General features: G+C 35.8%; 2 protein-coding genes across 7 annotated transcripts; one reads left to right on the top strand and one right to left on the bottom strand.

The window, feature by feature from the left end:
* Positions 1-61: 61 nt before the first annotated feature.
* Positions 62-10,263, bottom strand: LOC121413612 (NADH dehydrogenase [ubiquinone] 1 alpha subcomplex assembly factor 4-like). 6 transcript variants are annotated; one of them, XM_041606504.1, is made up of 4 exons: positions 10,041-10,263; positions 8,084-8,181; positions 6,050-6,233; positions 62-4,510 (listed from the first exon to the last, which is right to left on the bottom strand). In XM_041606504.1, the coding sequence occupies exons 1-4, from the start codon at positions 10,174-10,176 to the stop codon at positions 4,350-4,352; spliced, it is 579 nt and encodes a 192-aa protein (XP_041462438.1). In that variant the 5' UTR covers positions 10,177-10,263; the 3' UTR covers positions 62-4,349. The 6 variants fall into 6 exon arrangements, with proteins under 6 accessions (XP_041462438.1, XP_041462439.1, XP_041462444.1 ...); XM_041606505.1 differs by having other exon boundaries at positions 6,054-6,233; XM_041606510.1 differs by having other exon boundaries at positions 4,457-4,621.
* Positions 10,264-10,376: 113 nt separating this feature from the next.
* LOC121413613 lies at positions 10,377-15,642 on the top strand. Its single transcript, XM_041606511.1, has 2 exons — positions 10,377-10,724; positions 13,611-15,642. Exons 1-2 carry the CDS (start codon positions 10,623-10,625, stop codon positions 13,929-13,931), a joined length of 423 nt encoding a protein of 140 aa, XP_041462445.1. The 5' UTR covers positions 10,377-10,622; the 3' UTR covers positions 13,932-15,642.
* The last annotated feature ends 383 nt before the right edge of the window (positions 15,643-16,025 follow it).

Genomic DNA, 16,025 nt, shown 5'->3' with positions numbered 1-16,025 from the left:
ATTACCCTCTGGTGTAAATGGGGGTGGGGACATCGAGTTTTATTCAAAAGGGGAATGCCTCGTCTTGTAATGCAGTACTTGTTAACAGTCACTGATCAAAAGGTAAATTATTGAAACTCTTTATTTAAATACAAGGTCAAAAGGCACATGCCTACCTTTACTCCATGATATATCATTTTGGGCATATGTTGAAAACAGTTGTGTGGTATGGAATGGGTTAATGAATTGATGGTAATCTCTATCGAACAACATCACCATTTGTGTCCATCATCTTCAAGTACAAATAATTGTGTTTGGTCAAAACTTGGCAATTTCATAGCAAGATTTTAATGTATTTGTGAATAAGACTATGGAAGATGAGATATCCATTTTGGAAAAAAAAAATGCTTGAACTGCTGATCAAAAGGCCTTGTTTTCACCAGATCCATTCACACTGCAGATCAATTTTGCGTTCTTGTATGTTTTTGTGTCACGTAATAGTTGTTTCAGTTTTGCAATATGGCTGTAGTCACAATCTTAAATCAGATTGTACTACTTTGCTCATCCTACTGTGCGTCAACATTTTCCTTTGATGGCTAAAATCAACTAATTCATACTTTTGGGTGTAACCTTCATTTTAAGAATGCAAGGAATTTATCAGAATACAGCCACCAAAATGGTTCAGAGCTCAAATTTCTGTATCATAATTTGATTCTAATTTACTTGAACACGAGGCAAGTTTTTTTGTGTTGCACGTTTATTTTGTTGGTTTCATGTACGAGTGTGTTGGGTCTTTTGAGATTAATATTGATGATTGGGGCAAATTTATTTCTGAATATTAGTGGATACTGATTGTTTTTGTGTGTTTAATTTTAATCTGGTAGATTTCCGTTGGAAAATTTGAAGTGTAAAGATTAAGCTTGCACAAATAACATCTCTTCTATATTCTGACTTTTAATGTAAAATTCAGTGACCCAAGGTTCTTTGAATATAAGAAGTAATGTATTTTAAAATCCTTACTTTTTCATCAGTTTTTTTGTTCGAGATATGCAGAATCTGACTGCACAACAATTTCAAGGTTTATTCTTAAATTTACCTATTCTCCTTTTTGGTGAGAATTTTCTAGGAAAACTATTCCTGACTTAAATACTCTCGGCAGTCATAAAAATGTTATTATGGGATTTTTTTTAAATGTAGATCTCAACCATTGATTATCATGAAATCATGAGTCATAAATTAGTAATATTGCACCCTTTGTGTCAGTGCACGATTTAGTTTGAAGTGCACCTTTAATATATTACTTACTTTAATAGTGGAAGCACATGGTTCTTTCCTTGCCGAGTCCTCTTTTCCTTCCATTCCTTTTCTCTTTCCATATTCACTCTTTTCTGTCTTCTATATTCAATCAATTTTCTTTTATATCACCCCCCCCTGCCCTTAAAACATATCAATCATATCTGTATATCTACTCTGTTCTTCCCTCCTCCTTCCTTTACAGGGGAGGGTTTCATGACAACAAACATTGATTTTCACTGACAAATTTGTTCTTAGCCAATCAGATGCAAGGATTTTGGTACCTTATTACAGTCGGTGAAAATCACTATTCACTTTCATGAAATGCTCCCCTGCCCACCCCCATTCAATTTCTCCTTATTGCATCACTTTTCAATTCTGCATCATTTTGCAATGTCTCTCTCTCTATCTCTCTTACTAATTTTGTGTCTCTCTGTACTTCCTATAACATTCATTTCACTCAAGAAATAAACCTATTGACAGATCTCTTTCCTTCTACAGCATAAATGCTGCTTGTTCATCAATGTGTGTTCAATTTCCCTTTATATAGGCCTTCCTTCGCACTCGGAGTGTTTCTATTCTATGTACAAGTAACATTTTTGAAAGCTTAAAGTTCTTGAAAGTATATTCAATTTTGATAACAAATGAAGAATTTAAAAAAAAAGATGAAATCTTTGCTGAAACTAACTAAAAAATGTACAATAATACTGAGCCAAAGATTTTCATGTTTTATAGCGATATGTAATTATGAATATATTTAAGAAAATTTCGCCAGAGGCCAAGAAGATCAGTACATACTACTTTTGTCAATAATGTAGAGTTTGTAGAATAAAATAATGAGAGTTTATATTTGTGAAATGTCGAGAACGCCTTGTAAATGTTTTTTAAGTATTCCTATCCCTGGTAGATCTAGCTCCTATCATGACCAAAAAAGAGAAAATAAATGTATATTTCTATGAAGATATATACATATTTCCCTTGCATAATATGAGCGTGATAGGGGTAAAGATGTGTTATATAATTGTGAGCCCCTGCATATATGGTGTTTTATATAATTCAAACTATATGTGCATAATAAAGTTTCTGGGGTCATAAATTGTATATGTGAATATTAGATGACCAAGACATGTTTTGTGTACATGCAAAGGAATTAAAATCAACATGTCCATTGAAAGTATATTTACATCTATGTTGTATTTTTTTTAATTTGTTGTGTTGAAGGAGAAGTTGAGTCTTTTTTTGGGGGGAGGCAGGAATGGCAAAATCAGATTTATTGTCATGAGGTTCCCAGGATAAAAACTCTGACTTTTTTCTTCCCGTTACCTAAGTGCAAAGAGGAAATTCGTGGAATATAATTGCTTAAAAGAAACATTAACATTATTCATGACACTTCTTTTCTTTCCTTCTGTTTTTAGTTTATTCATACCATAATCTGGAGATAAAATAAATCTACAAAACTTTCCAAATTCAAATAAGAATTTTTACAATGAAATAAATATTACTTTTGCCAATGCTAGAGAAATACATCTAATTCATTTGCATATATAAGTACAGTCATTGCCTTGCGAGGACACTGCAAGGCAGTAGGAGACACCTTTTCTCTTGCAAAAAGCCAAAGTTAATGTGAGAGTATGATTTTATAAGCCTTGCCACCATTTTTATGACGGTCAAAGATACTACAAGGGGAAGATCGGACAGCACATAGACCGCGTAATGAAACGCTCAGGAAGAGCGCCCCACAGCATTGAGGAGGTAACCTTTGCGTATTGCGAAATGGTTGTGTAAAAAACAACTGAGGGAAGGGGTGAAGGGAAAAGCAATTTTTACATTTAAGAATTTTTTAAATCAAATTTTTGGTTCCTTAATCAAAGATAAATATATATCAGAGGTTTCTGGGTGATAAAATGTGGAATTATTCCCATACGCCACCCTCGAGCCCTCACCAAAGTCCCCTCTCTCATTTTCCCTGTATGTTTTATACACAGCTGCGTGCCGATGTGCGATGGTTTACTTACTCAACGCTAGTGGGCATCCTTCCATATGAGCATTAATCGAGCGTTTCAAAAAATCGTTGAAGTGTTCGATCTTTCCCTTGTAGTATCTATGACAGTTTGTTTCATTTGAGAATTGATGCATGTCATATTCCAGTTAAGCTCTTTGCATTTCATCTAATATCCACTTTGATTTAACACCACTAAGTCTATATATCAGATGAACGGTGGTGTAAAGAGCCAAAAATTTCGAGGGAGCTAGATGTTGCATAAAATCTAGAGTTGCAAGCGAGCAAAGCAAGCAAAATATTGACATTTTTATTTAAAAATCAAATTTTGTCATTGATTTTGACATAATATTCAGAAAATATCATATTTCACCCTTCTCTCCTTTTTTTTTTTGGTAGGTAGTGAATTTTTTGACCAAACCCCCCCTCTATACGCCACTGAGTATAAACCAAATATTAATTTCAAAAAGGTACCATATATGAAGAATTTTTAAAATGAAAATATCAAATACTGTTGTTTTCATACATTATTTGACATTGTTAATATATTCCATTTGAACATCAATGCCAATATCCATGATAAATTACAGTATTTTGATTGTTAAATGACAATAATACTGGCTGTTCCTTATGTGTTCACATACAGATTTAACAGGAAATAATTATCAGACCATACATATAGGAGCTTGGGAGGAAAGTGACCTAATAATTATTTTCCGAACTGTATTACATTCGGTTGCATGATGAATATTGCACTCATCTAGGACTCGTGCAATATTTGCAAGCTGAATGCAATACATCCAATATACCAATCAAGGGTAGCCAATATTATATTCATTTCATTATCGTATTTCATGAAAAACCATTCAAGATTAGAAAAGAATACTCTTTTTTAGTATATTTATCAATTTTCATGTCACAAAGTGGCATCACAGGGCATATTTGCTGACCATAGTCAAGACTGGTGTCCTGTCATCTCTCACACTCTGTTGGCAGTGAAGACACACTTAATACCCTGGTGTTCTTCCATCAGAGATGGCAGTCAATTCTTCAATCCCAAACATTTCAGTCACTAGGGTTACTTCAGGTGTTGGAAGATCATCAGCTGCCTTTGATGCGAGGGACATCCTTGCCATCTATGACCGGTATCACCTTGAAAGATTGGAAGTATTCCAGGATGTTCTTGGTGTCCTCTAGGTCCATCTTGAAGTCCTGGGCTAGCCTCTCTGCAGGATACTCCTGTAAATGGAACAAGAAGATATGATACTTTGATTAGAAGTATTCCAGGGTGTTCTTGGTGTCATCTAGGTCCATCTTGAAGTCCTGGGCTAGCCTCTCTGCAGGATACTCCTGTAAATGGAACAAGAAGATATGATACTTTGATTAGAGGTATTCCAGGATGTCCTAGGTGTCATCTAGGTCCATCTTGAAGTCCTGGGCTAGCCTCTCTGCAGGATACTCCTGTAACCAAAGGAGATATGACACTATGATTGTAAGTATTCCAGGATGTTCTTGGTGTCCTCTATGTCCATCTTGAAGTCCTGAGCTGGTCTCTCTGCAGGATACTCCTGTAACCAAAGGAGAAATGACACTATGATTGGTTAGAAGTATTCCAAGATGTTCATCAAATAGCCAATCTGTAGTCATAGTAATCCCATTTTTAAAATTATACATTTTGTATTCCTTGTATGATTCTCTCACACTGTCACCATTCTGCTTATTTCTCTCATTTCTTGTCCTGGGAGTAAAACTCAAATAATCAATGTGTTCGATCATTTCAACAATAACAGCAACCTAATACTACTTTTTACATTAATTGAACGTTCACTAGATGTTGGTTACTGATCTGAGCCATTAGATTATCAACAGTACATGGCTATAATCTTTGATATTTGACAACGAAGTGCAAGATAACGAATTAACCTTATGCTAAAATTTAATGAATTCCAAACAATGTGACTCTTTCAAGGCACATTATTGACTGCTGCAGCGGCTACCGTGCATCATTCAAGTGTGTTGATATGCATGTCATAGGCAATGTGCTGGGACACTCAACTGGGTTTGCTCATTCATATGTGTGACCACTGGTATGTCATGCAAATAGGTCAACTTTTGGGGGGATTTCTAATAATGCGGGTATATTGACTATTCAAACAATTTTGTTAACCCTGGTGAACATTTAAATAGAGACAAGGCAAAAGCGATTTTGTGTCTCGCCCACTCACAAAAATAACCAGAAATATCGTGATTTGCGAGGGCACGCAAGAGAATAATATCGAAACTACATTGTGAAGTGACTGGGATGGAATAACACTTGTCATAAGAGCCTTGCATGTAAACTTTAATGTTGACCTTAAAATGACCTTTGACCTTATCATGTGACCTCCGACTGCAGCATAACATGCAGGTCCCCCAAGTCCATCTACCCTCCAAGTTTGGTTGAAAAGTAACTTACGGTTGTGGAGTTATGTGTCATTAGGTTTGTGACGGACGGACAACATTTGGATCCTGAAGTCTCGCCTTCACCTCTGGTGGGCGAGACAAAAAGGGTACTCGTCCCAGGCCTAATCATTTCCTTGCTCAGGTCAAATTCCCCTTTTAAAGTAAAATAATAATAATGCCTCCTGCAACAACTAACAGTGGGCAGAGGTACGAAAACCACATTAAAATAAGAGCTTTGTTTTGCAACATTCTTTATAAGCTGGAACACTTTGACAAGTGAAGTTTATCAAAACAATGCACCACACAGGAGTTTGCCAGTGAAGATTTAATACTAACTTACTTTTTTGTTCCTTTTGTGTCTGGCTAAAAGTTCCAAGGCTTGTTCTACAGATAGTCTCCCTTCTGGTATTTCATCAGGTTCTAAGAACACAGACGGTGAGCCTGGATTGGACTTTCTATTCTGCGGTAGAGGGCGAGGTTTCTTCTTGGATTCGGCAGCATCAGCTTCATTCATCAAACGCTGTAAATACAAAAAAAAGTTACATTGTAAAGCTACCATTTTTATTTTTTTCTTTATCTGATAAATCAAACCTGTATGATGGTGGGCCCCAAGTCTGCGCACCTAACAATTTGAATTAAGATTTAACATGAATTTCTTCTTATTTCACAAAATCTTTCAGTTAATAATGTTCCTTATATTATTATGAATAAGTGTACCAAATTTCTCAATAAAAAATGAAAGAAAATACAGGATTTTCTTGAAAAAACCTCGGGCTGTCCTTTTCAGATTGAAAAAAAAATGGTACCCCATGTCTGCGCACTCATTCACTTTGCACACGATTCAGGGATTTTGTTGAGAAAGGCCGAATTTTGAGGCCTTCACACGAAATGCCCAAATTCATTTTTCCATCATTTTGAGTCGGATTTTTTTATGAATACTTGTCTATGTATTGCATGTGTAAAGTTCATGCTCATGCTTCTTTTACTAGAATCGCGCAGATACGCGGGTGCGCAGACTTGGGAGACCGCGCAGACATGGGGGAACTGACCATACTGTCTTTCCTCTTTGTGTTATATCACATGAAATTTTTCTCAATCAAAATGTTCCTTATGCTCCTCATTCAATATCATCCAATTCCAAAATTTGTATTTTAAAGAATATGTTTTATGATGATCACAACAGGAAATGATAGTGACTGTTTTTAGTTCCTGTATTGATATCCTTGTGTTGCAATAACATTTAATTTTGTTTTGCACTTTTGTTAGCAGAGATTGCATATTAATGCATGTTAATTTAAATGAAATAGAACCAATTTAGTTTTGAAACTCACAGGTTGAGTTTTCACAAACACTACCAGCCAAGCACCAAACAGTCAGTAAAATCAAATATTTGAATTAATTTATTTTACACAGAATCAACTTTTGAAAGAAAAAAAATCAAAGCTAAGATACATGCTTATCAGAGAAGGAATGATTTTTGATAAAATGACTGAAACAAATCTATGCAGAGAGAGCAGCGGTGACTTTCAATGAGGATTTAAATGTTGAAATTTCATTGAAAAAAAAAAATAGATAAATTTTGTAATTTTTCATTGAAATTCAATTATCTTTGGACCACAGAAATCTATTTGAAAATTTTGACTTACAGGAGGTATGCAACACTCAGGCCGGGTCTAAAACAATGGTCTGACATTGGTAAATTAAACTTCAATAATTATGTAAGTTAACCTTTACTCAAAAGGGATAATAGTGTAGCATCTACATATATTTTCTACAGTAACCTGCCATATTCTAAATAGAAACCGTCCATGAGTCATTACTGTTTATATGACACCTAGATACATCCTTGTGGTTTGATTGGTTGTTTGATATCGTTCATTCAGCCCATTTTGCAATCACGTCATCAACCATGCAATTTTGGATCCATACGATTTTGTCCATTGCACGCGTGCACCGAGACTGCTAGCTGCAGGCACCAGCAGTGCGCATGTTATAATGACGTAACAATCAACAGACCGACCTTGCTCTCCATAAGCATGTTTAATATGAACAAAACAAAAATCAATTTTTAGGTGTCATATAATCCAAATGTTTTTTTCATTCGTGCAATGGATTATTATTTCATCTTTCACCTCATGAAGTATTCTGTCCATTGTACTCATAAACATTCATCATTTGTTTAACAGTTTATTTCATTTCTAATTGATATTCCTTTTTCTCAAGGTGATAGCATAGAACCTCCAGGATTTTCTTGTGAATAATGCAATACACTTATTTTATACTTAACGATGTGGTTCCAAACAAATAGAATTAGTTATACAGTATTGAAAGAAGAGGGGGAGGGGGGTGGAACTGGGGTAGTGAACTGACCTTGCCTGCAACCTCTTGAGACATGACCTTGACATCTTTCAGCATTCCAAGAAGATTCTCATCTTTTCTCTTTTGCTGATCCAATATCTGAGGGTTTTCTGATTGAAATCAAGAGGAATATCTTGGTTTAGAATAGACAGGCATACACATAACAATAATGCTGGGGGCAATAATCTTGTACATGTGATCAATGTCTCCAAATAAAATTATTGATCCTGACTTTACGATATCACAGAAACTTTTTGGGTTTTTTTAATCAGGAGCCTGATTATAAAACCAAATCAAGCATAGGATGGGCTGAAAATTTTAATGTATGATCTTCAGATGAAATTTTCGTATACATCCAAATTGGAAGTTACCTCTCCAGTTACCTCACCATACATGTACATCGTTCATCATCTACAATGCAGGTAAATCCTGGACCTCGAACCTCTATAAAATATGTTGACCGCGCTTTTTCTATAATTGCCCCTTCCCTTTGGAATAAGCTACCATCTTACATTCATAATGCAAAGTCTGTGAATCAGTTCAAAACCTACCTGTTTAATAGATGATTCGCAGTTGTGGGTCGGTCAATTGGAGGTGCACACCAGTTTTGAGTTTTGATTATTACAATAGTTGTATTACCTGTTTCATTATCCCCTGCCACTTTTTTTTTAAACCCAAGTACAAACCATAAACAGAACACAGTGTGCTTAGAAACAGTAGTAAGCGCCTTATAAATGTTATTATTATTATTATTATTATTATACACAATTTTCTTTTCAGTATACAAGTAAAACTAGATTTTTAGAAAAATTAATATTTCCAAAAATCATCATAGATCTGAAAAAGATAATCACATTGACCCTTTCATGGCTTTATGAACCAAGGTCATGCAATGGGTTGAAAGCTCAGCCAGACAACTGAATAAAACCATGCAGTGCAACTAGAGTTTAAATGATTTCTTCTATTTTTTGGCAATGTTGCCCATACCTCAATTACAGTTGAATAAGCCTAGTCGAGGCTACTCCCAACGTAGACCAAAAGCTTCGGTCTCTGTTATGTTGGTTGTTCAGCTGAACTCCGTTGGCTTCACTCACCAAATACAGAGACCGAAGTTCTAGCGCGATCTGTACAGGGGACTCAATGGCCATATGTTTATGTACTTAAGATCGGATAAAACAGGGAAGTGAATTTGCACGATAGCCGAGGTAAGTCACTGTTTTTGTTCCTTTTAACTTGATTTTTCTCCGTTTTTTGGCAATTAATGGCAAGAGGGAATATTAATTTTCATTTTAGTCGCGTTAATTTTCAAAATTTTTATTTATTGAAGGCAAAAATTAAAGAGCCCCGACGGGGGGATTTTGCATTGCAAGTCCCCTAATGGTGGCTGCACGATAGCGAGCCGTCTGTGTACGAGGAGAAATTTTAAAAAATGTTTAAAAACTCCTCGAAACAGACGGCTGCCAGCTGTCTACTCCCAACGCAATATGCAAATATTGTGAACAAAAGCATTTTGACTCATGCATGCATGCATGTTCTCTCAAAAAAAATCTTGCCATTTTATTCAAACTTTGGTTTCTAAATTAATTTTAAATTTACTTTTTTAATTTTTGTGTTGGTTTTGTAAAGTGAACCTATGGAAAAAACGATGGAATCCAATGCCAATGGCAATGGTTTTTTCTTAATTTTATAAAAAGAACTAGGAACCATGATTTGATGAATAGAAACCTCTATGAAGAATCAACATAACGCAAAACATTCATTCATTCACTGTTAATATTTGGTAACAATTTTGTTTCTATTTCCCCAGCGATTCTTGACCATCCATGGTTGGGTCACTGAGCTGGGTGGGCTTCACCGTCCTGGGCCTCGCGGCGGGAGAGTTCTCCGGAACTACGGTACCGGTACTCAACGAGCGCTCGGACTCGGACGCAGGGACAGCCTGGCAGGGTTAAAAAATTAAGGTTTTTACCTCTCTGATACTGGGCTATTTTATCAGCTGTCTTGGGGTGTTTCGGGGCAGGTCTTGGCTTCTGCTGGTCCAGTAAACGATGTGCCCTGCTCTCCACATTGAAGTTTGTGGCAATTCTCCTCAGAGCGCCTCCCATTTTTCACAGATTTTAGTCTTCTTTTGCGTCAGGTACCGACACTGCAGCAGCATGACCGAAAATGATTACCCAATACATGTACAAAAAAAGACTGAAGATGGCGCTATACCACTTCAATCTTGCTCGAATTTCAAGTGTTTGACAGGTGTTTGAGCGTCCCCAAGCTATTTACTAGTAATTGAGTAAGGGCAGCTAACCGTATCTTTGAGCGTGTCAAATATGAATAATATTTTTTGAAATATCAGTTGGTACCACGGAGCTGGTCATATTTATCTACTGCAAACATTGCATCAGTCGCAAGGGTCATTTCATCGGCTTTTATTCTCTGTCTACGTAACTACAGACCTATAAAAGATAACTGTCTTTCGGTGACCATCATTTTTGTTGGCTTCAAGTTGGATAGAACATTGGTTGATCTATATAGGGAGAAAAAAAAATTGCCAAACATGGCTAATGGAATGTACTATCTCACATTCGTGATTGCAATTTTAGTGGTGACCGTTGGAATTCTCAAAGTAGCTCCTATCGAACCTGGACATGGTTTTATGGTAAGCATGATTATTATAGACCGGCTCATAATTCTCACAAAATCATAATTATTTATTATACGCAATGTCGTCTGCTAATACGCCTATACAATTAATAAGAAGCAAAATACTCAACCGTTATGTTAGTAATTATGAACGAAAATCATTCTATGGTTTGTGGTATGATAATCTGCTATACAGTGATCATGAACTACCGACGCGATCTTGTTTACATTATAGCTAGTCTGGGAATTAGACTTTGGAATCGCGCGACCGGGGGGGGGGGGGATAAAAGGATTGAAAGCAGGCTTACGTTCACAAAATTTGCCAATCTACATGTAATACCATAATTCGATTATGCAAGTCATTACACATTCCGAACAGATTGCACCCGAGATTGCAACGAAATGTAATTAGTGGAAGCTTCGGAATTTTGTCATTGGAAGCTAAAGGCCCTATAGTGAATTATGAGCCTATAATAATTATGATATGATAAGATTTTGAGATTTTACAGATATAATGTTACCGTGTTTTTTTTTAAAGATGGAATTAATTAATTACTGAGCACGGAAATTTCGTTGTCTATCTTTTAATCCAGCTTAAAGCTCCGAATACAAAAAAATGATTTGGACTCAACAGATTTTATGTGGTTCCTTTTTTATGTCGTTCTTATCTTACACATAATAAATATTTCAAACATTTACAAACGCCTCCGGCAGAAAACAACCAATAATGGTAATGACGTTATTTCGTTTTTAAAAAGTAATGATGAATCAAAGTAGTAATCAAAAGCAAATTACAAATCTAAAAAAGACGATAGTATTTCCCCTGAAAATCTTGTATTTGCATTATGATTAAAATAATATTATACTTGACAGGTATCTTTTTAAGATATGATTTTTAGTATTCAATGACATATAAAGGGGGTCAGGGGTCACGGGCGGTATCCCGGGGGTGGGGAGATGCATCCCCCCACACACACTTTTCGGAGAGGGGGTGGCATGTTAATGTGTGGATTTATCCTTAAACATGTTAAATGCAGTCAAAGTGCTTAAATTGGCCTACTTTTGCATTAAAAAAATTCAAAATTTCTAGCGCGGTCGCTCCACTACCTCGCTCAATCGATTAATTCTTACAAGAATTTGGTCGCGGCGACAGATCCCTCTACGTTTATCTTATAGAAAAGGTAATATCCATTGCATCATGGGAGTTTAGAATATAATAAGTCAATTAAATATGTGATTCCAATGACTATTAAATATATTCTAACTTATCATAACGAATCCAAATATCCTTTGAATACACTCTCGTGAATATGGGAGGGGGGTCATCTGGTATCTTTGAGGAAGCGGGGATGTTGTTTAAAAACAAATATTTGGCCTACCGAATTCTTCAAGTTTAAGTGTACAATGAGTCACTGATATTGATCAATCCAATGCCGTTAAAATGAAACACTATATAATCTTTGTTCAAATTATCGAATGTTGCATCATCTCCCAATATAAAGATTATTCGAAATCTTTCCTTTTCAGACACAATTTCATTGTGATATTGTCACTTTTTTGAAGTTTATATATAAGACCTGTACTGGCCTATGATCATTTCATGTATGGCACCCTTATTCCCGATAATCATGATTTCTTTTTCATTCTCATCTCACTTTAACCACTGAGCAAATGAGTTTTCATATAGAACAAAACTCAACTATCTATCCCTATTTGCTCATTTTTGTCCATTCTTCTAAAGTTTACGTTATTGATAATACCCTTATAAAATAATTTTAAACGACTGAAGCAACTTTTTAAGACGTCCTCGCATTTGATGAAGGCTTATACTCAATTGGAACAAATTGCCGCCAGATACATAATGTAATAATAACCCATAAATGTTCAATGTTCAAAGAAACATTGAGTGCTTATAAACTTTTGCTGTTGTTCTTGTAATCTATTTGCCTTTTGAGTAGGCGTTCCTGCATGGGGCGCGTAAGTGTGCAAAATAATTAATGTGCATGCGTTTACATATATTCGAAAAAAAATTTCTTCAGTATCATGATTGTATCATGCAAGGTTTTACAGTGATAGTGGTAGGACTACGTACCCTGTACAAAGAAGACCGATTAAAAACAAACAATTGCAAGATGTAAGTTGTCCAATTTTCAGGTCACTAAAAAAAAAAAAAGGTCGCGCTTTGCGCTCACATTCTTTGTTCATAGGTACCTCGAATGAATTCCTACAAACAATCCTTTTATGGATATGTTCAGAACAATACTGCAGTTCGCTCATGCCGAAGTTTGTTTAGTGAGATTCATATAATTTCCATCATTTTTTTAAAATGTCATCTTCATTCAAAACAAAACAAAGGGAAGTTACAAACAATGAAAATAAATCCAGGTTACTCGTTTTTTAGGACGAAGTACAGTTAATGAAGTAAAATGATTCTTAGAATGTTCCCATTTCAAGTTAGTATAAACCTTTAAAGAAATAAAGAACTCGCATGTTAGAACCAATTAAGGCTCAATGAGATACCTATTCTCTCCATGAAAGGAGGGATGAAAAAACTACTAAAAGGGACAGTCTTAGACACCTCACCCGGAATTTTGTTTCTTAAATTCGATCGGCCAGAAAATAATATGCTTTTTGCTGCCCCCCCCCCTCCATTCTGTATCTTCCCCTGGTGAACAACCGGTCCAAACCGTACCGCATCACTTTAAACTTCATTCCGACAAGCCTGGGGCCCGTTGCAGAAACAGTTGTGTTTAAACGCAAGTCAAAAAATCGAAGTCCCAAATGCGCCCTGTTGATTGGTTGAAAATCAAAATGCAAGTGATTTTTAGAGTTGCGATTGATTGCAACTTTTTCTGCAACGGGCCCCAGATCTCAGTCGTAATTTCCTTGTTCATTTCTATAGGTATCGAAGATGAACGAATATGCCACGGTGACCCCACTGCGATACATCGGGATTCAACTCTCTGGAACCGGATTTCGAACCCTCATCGCCATCCTCGAGATCGCATTCGGATCCCTCCTTGCGTTCGGCCGTAACGACTGGCCTGTCGTCGCCGGGTTCGTCGCCCTGGCGATCTCGACCAATGGCCTCCTGTGTCAGGTGGCGCTTCGCGAAGCAGCAGCAGATTTTGTGGCCCCCATTGCGATATTTATTGCGATTGTTGTGATGATCTTTGGAAGTGGTGGCCTGGTGGGTCGACGTGGTAAGGTGCATCTCTCTTAAACGTTGGACCCGGGCATTGGACTCTTATATCGTGATACCGACATGATCATCAACTTGGGATATATTCGGACATACTACGGAAGAAGGGGGCAATAGAGACCGCCCTTGTGATTTTACAAGTAGTGAAAAATGGGAATGGTATATAAAAGAGCACAAAACAAAATGGTATTAGTTTTGAAACTATGGCTCTGCAATTAAATTGAGAAAATTACCGCCCCCCCCCCATTCATCAAAATGTCCTAGTGCTGCTGTGGACATGCACCCTCTTCCCTCTGTTGAGGGGGGGGGGGGAGGGAGGTAACCCTAAACCACCATAAACATCATCTTTACAAATAATTGATTTCCGGATATTGAATAGTACCTCCCCCCACCCCTCCCATCTCGTCATGTCAATGTGAATTCCATAAATTGTCTTTCTTCACTGGTCACGGTGATTTTATAAGGCTACTTTTGTCTTATCTAGCGGTTATGAATGATGTCTGTGATATTAATGACCGGAATCAATGACTTGTATCAAACGCATGCATATTGTTCTTTATATAATGAGAACAATGACGTTTTAGGGGCATTATTACATTACTGCTGAGGAAGTGCCAAAAAACTCACAATGTAGAAATACTGTATTTTATTTAACACTGTTAGCATGGTTAGATGTAGTTTTGCCAAACCTTCAACATTTTTTTTCTTTGTGTCTATCTGTTTAAAACTAATTTGATATCAGGATATATGCCCACCCCCCTTTAAGAAAAAAAGATGAGTAGAGCATGGTTACTAACTCAAAAAATATTCCAATTGAATCCTCCGCACAAACACCCGATTGGACACCTATCAAATCGGACTAGACAATGGCCTATAATTTGATCCACTAAATCGATGCCTTATACGATGAAAAAATAAAGATGATAATGAGTGGTGTGAATATTAGGCAATAATTGTTTTGTATGAAATACATATTTTAACGATGAAGATAATGTTCTGGCTAAGATTGTTAAGGGCACAGTAAAATATCAAAATATTTTAGTCGTTTTGTAATGCAGGGTGGTAGTCTAAGTTATTAACAGGATTATATGATGGACTTACATCGTATGTAACCGAATGCAGGGTATACACATTTCTTTCAATTCATTGAAAAAAAAACATCTCAGAAAATTAGAGAGATAAATGAAAAGTGGTGTTTAATCATTCCGAAGAAGACTTGAAGTAAACAAAAAATAATAATAAAGAATTTTAATCTTGAATCTTTAAATATTTAACATTAATCTGTATCTTTTGTATAGAGAATATTTATAGCATGGGGTGAATACTAAAACACATCAATTGGAAAGTATAAGGTGATGATTCCCTCATCAACATGATGAATAAAACTTTTCAATATATAGCGATTAATTATTAGTGGATTTTTATGACGCATATCTTCAACATCAATGGGACCTTTATATAATCATAATTGATTTTAATTATATCAATATAATTAGTGCCTTGTCTATAATGTAGCGATGTACTCGTTGTGACGCATATCTTACACATAAATTAATTTAGATGTTACGCTGCAATTTTGTAAAACATGAACAACGATGCTTAGGCCTATCTCATCGCTGGGAAATATGGATTCGATCATGTCATATCGATTTAATATGAAAACACTGTGTTTACAATCTGATAATGTCAGAGGCCCTCCCCTTCTCTCTTTCAGTCACAAATTAATTTGTACGGACTATACTATGAAAAAAAATACAAATACAAAATCACAATCCATTAAAAGAAATTTTAAACATTATAGAACCATTAATTCAAATTTATGAAGAAGCACATTTTAATAAACTTCGTGATTATTATAATTTTGATACTGTTGAATTATATCCAAATTGGCTTTGATAAAATGCGTAGCTAGAATTTTTTATTTGCAAAGAAAGGGCGTCTTATTGAAACTCTTAATAGTTTAATGGAATTCTTATTACATCGTATATTTAATTTTTTTTCGTATAATTGATGAGGTTAGTAAAGGGCGTGTTTTAGTCATCTTTTATCACAAACAAATAATAAAAATAGACCAAATATCAGCATTTTGGGAACGATTTTAGTCATTGATGTGAA

Source organism: Lytechinus variegatus, chromosome 4 (assembly GCF_018143015.1).
Source record: "Lytechinus variegatus isolate NC3 chromosome 4, Lvar_3.0, whole genome shotgun sequence".
Taxonomy (NCBI): domain Eukaryota; kingdom Metazoa; phylum Echinodermata; class Echinoidea; order Temnopleuroida; family Toxopneustidae; genus Lytechinus; species Lytechinus variegatus.
The sequence above is the reverse complement of the archived record's forward strand: the minus strand, read 5'-3'. Positions and strand labels throughout refer to the sequence as shown.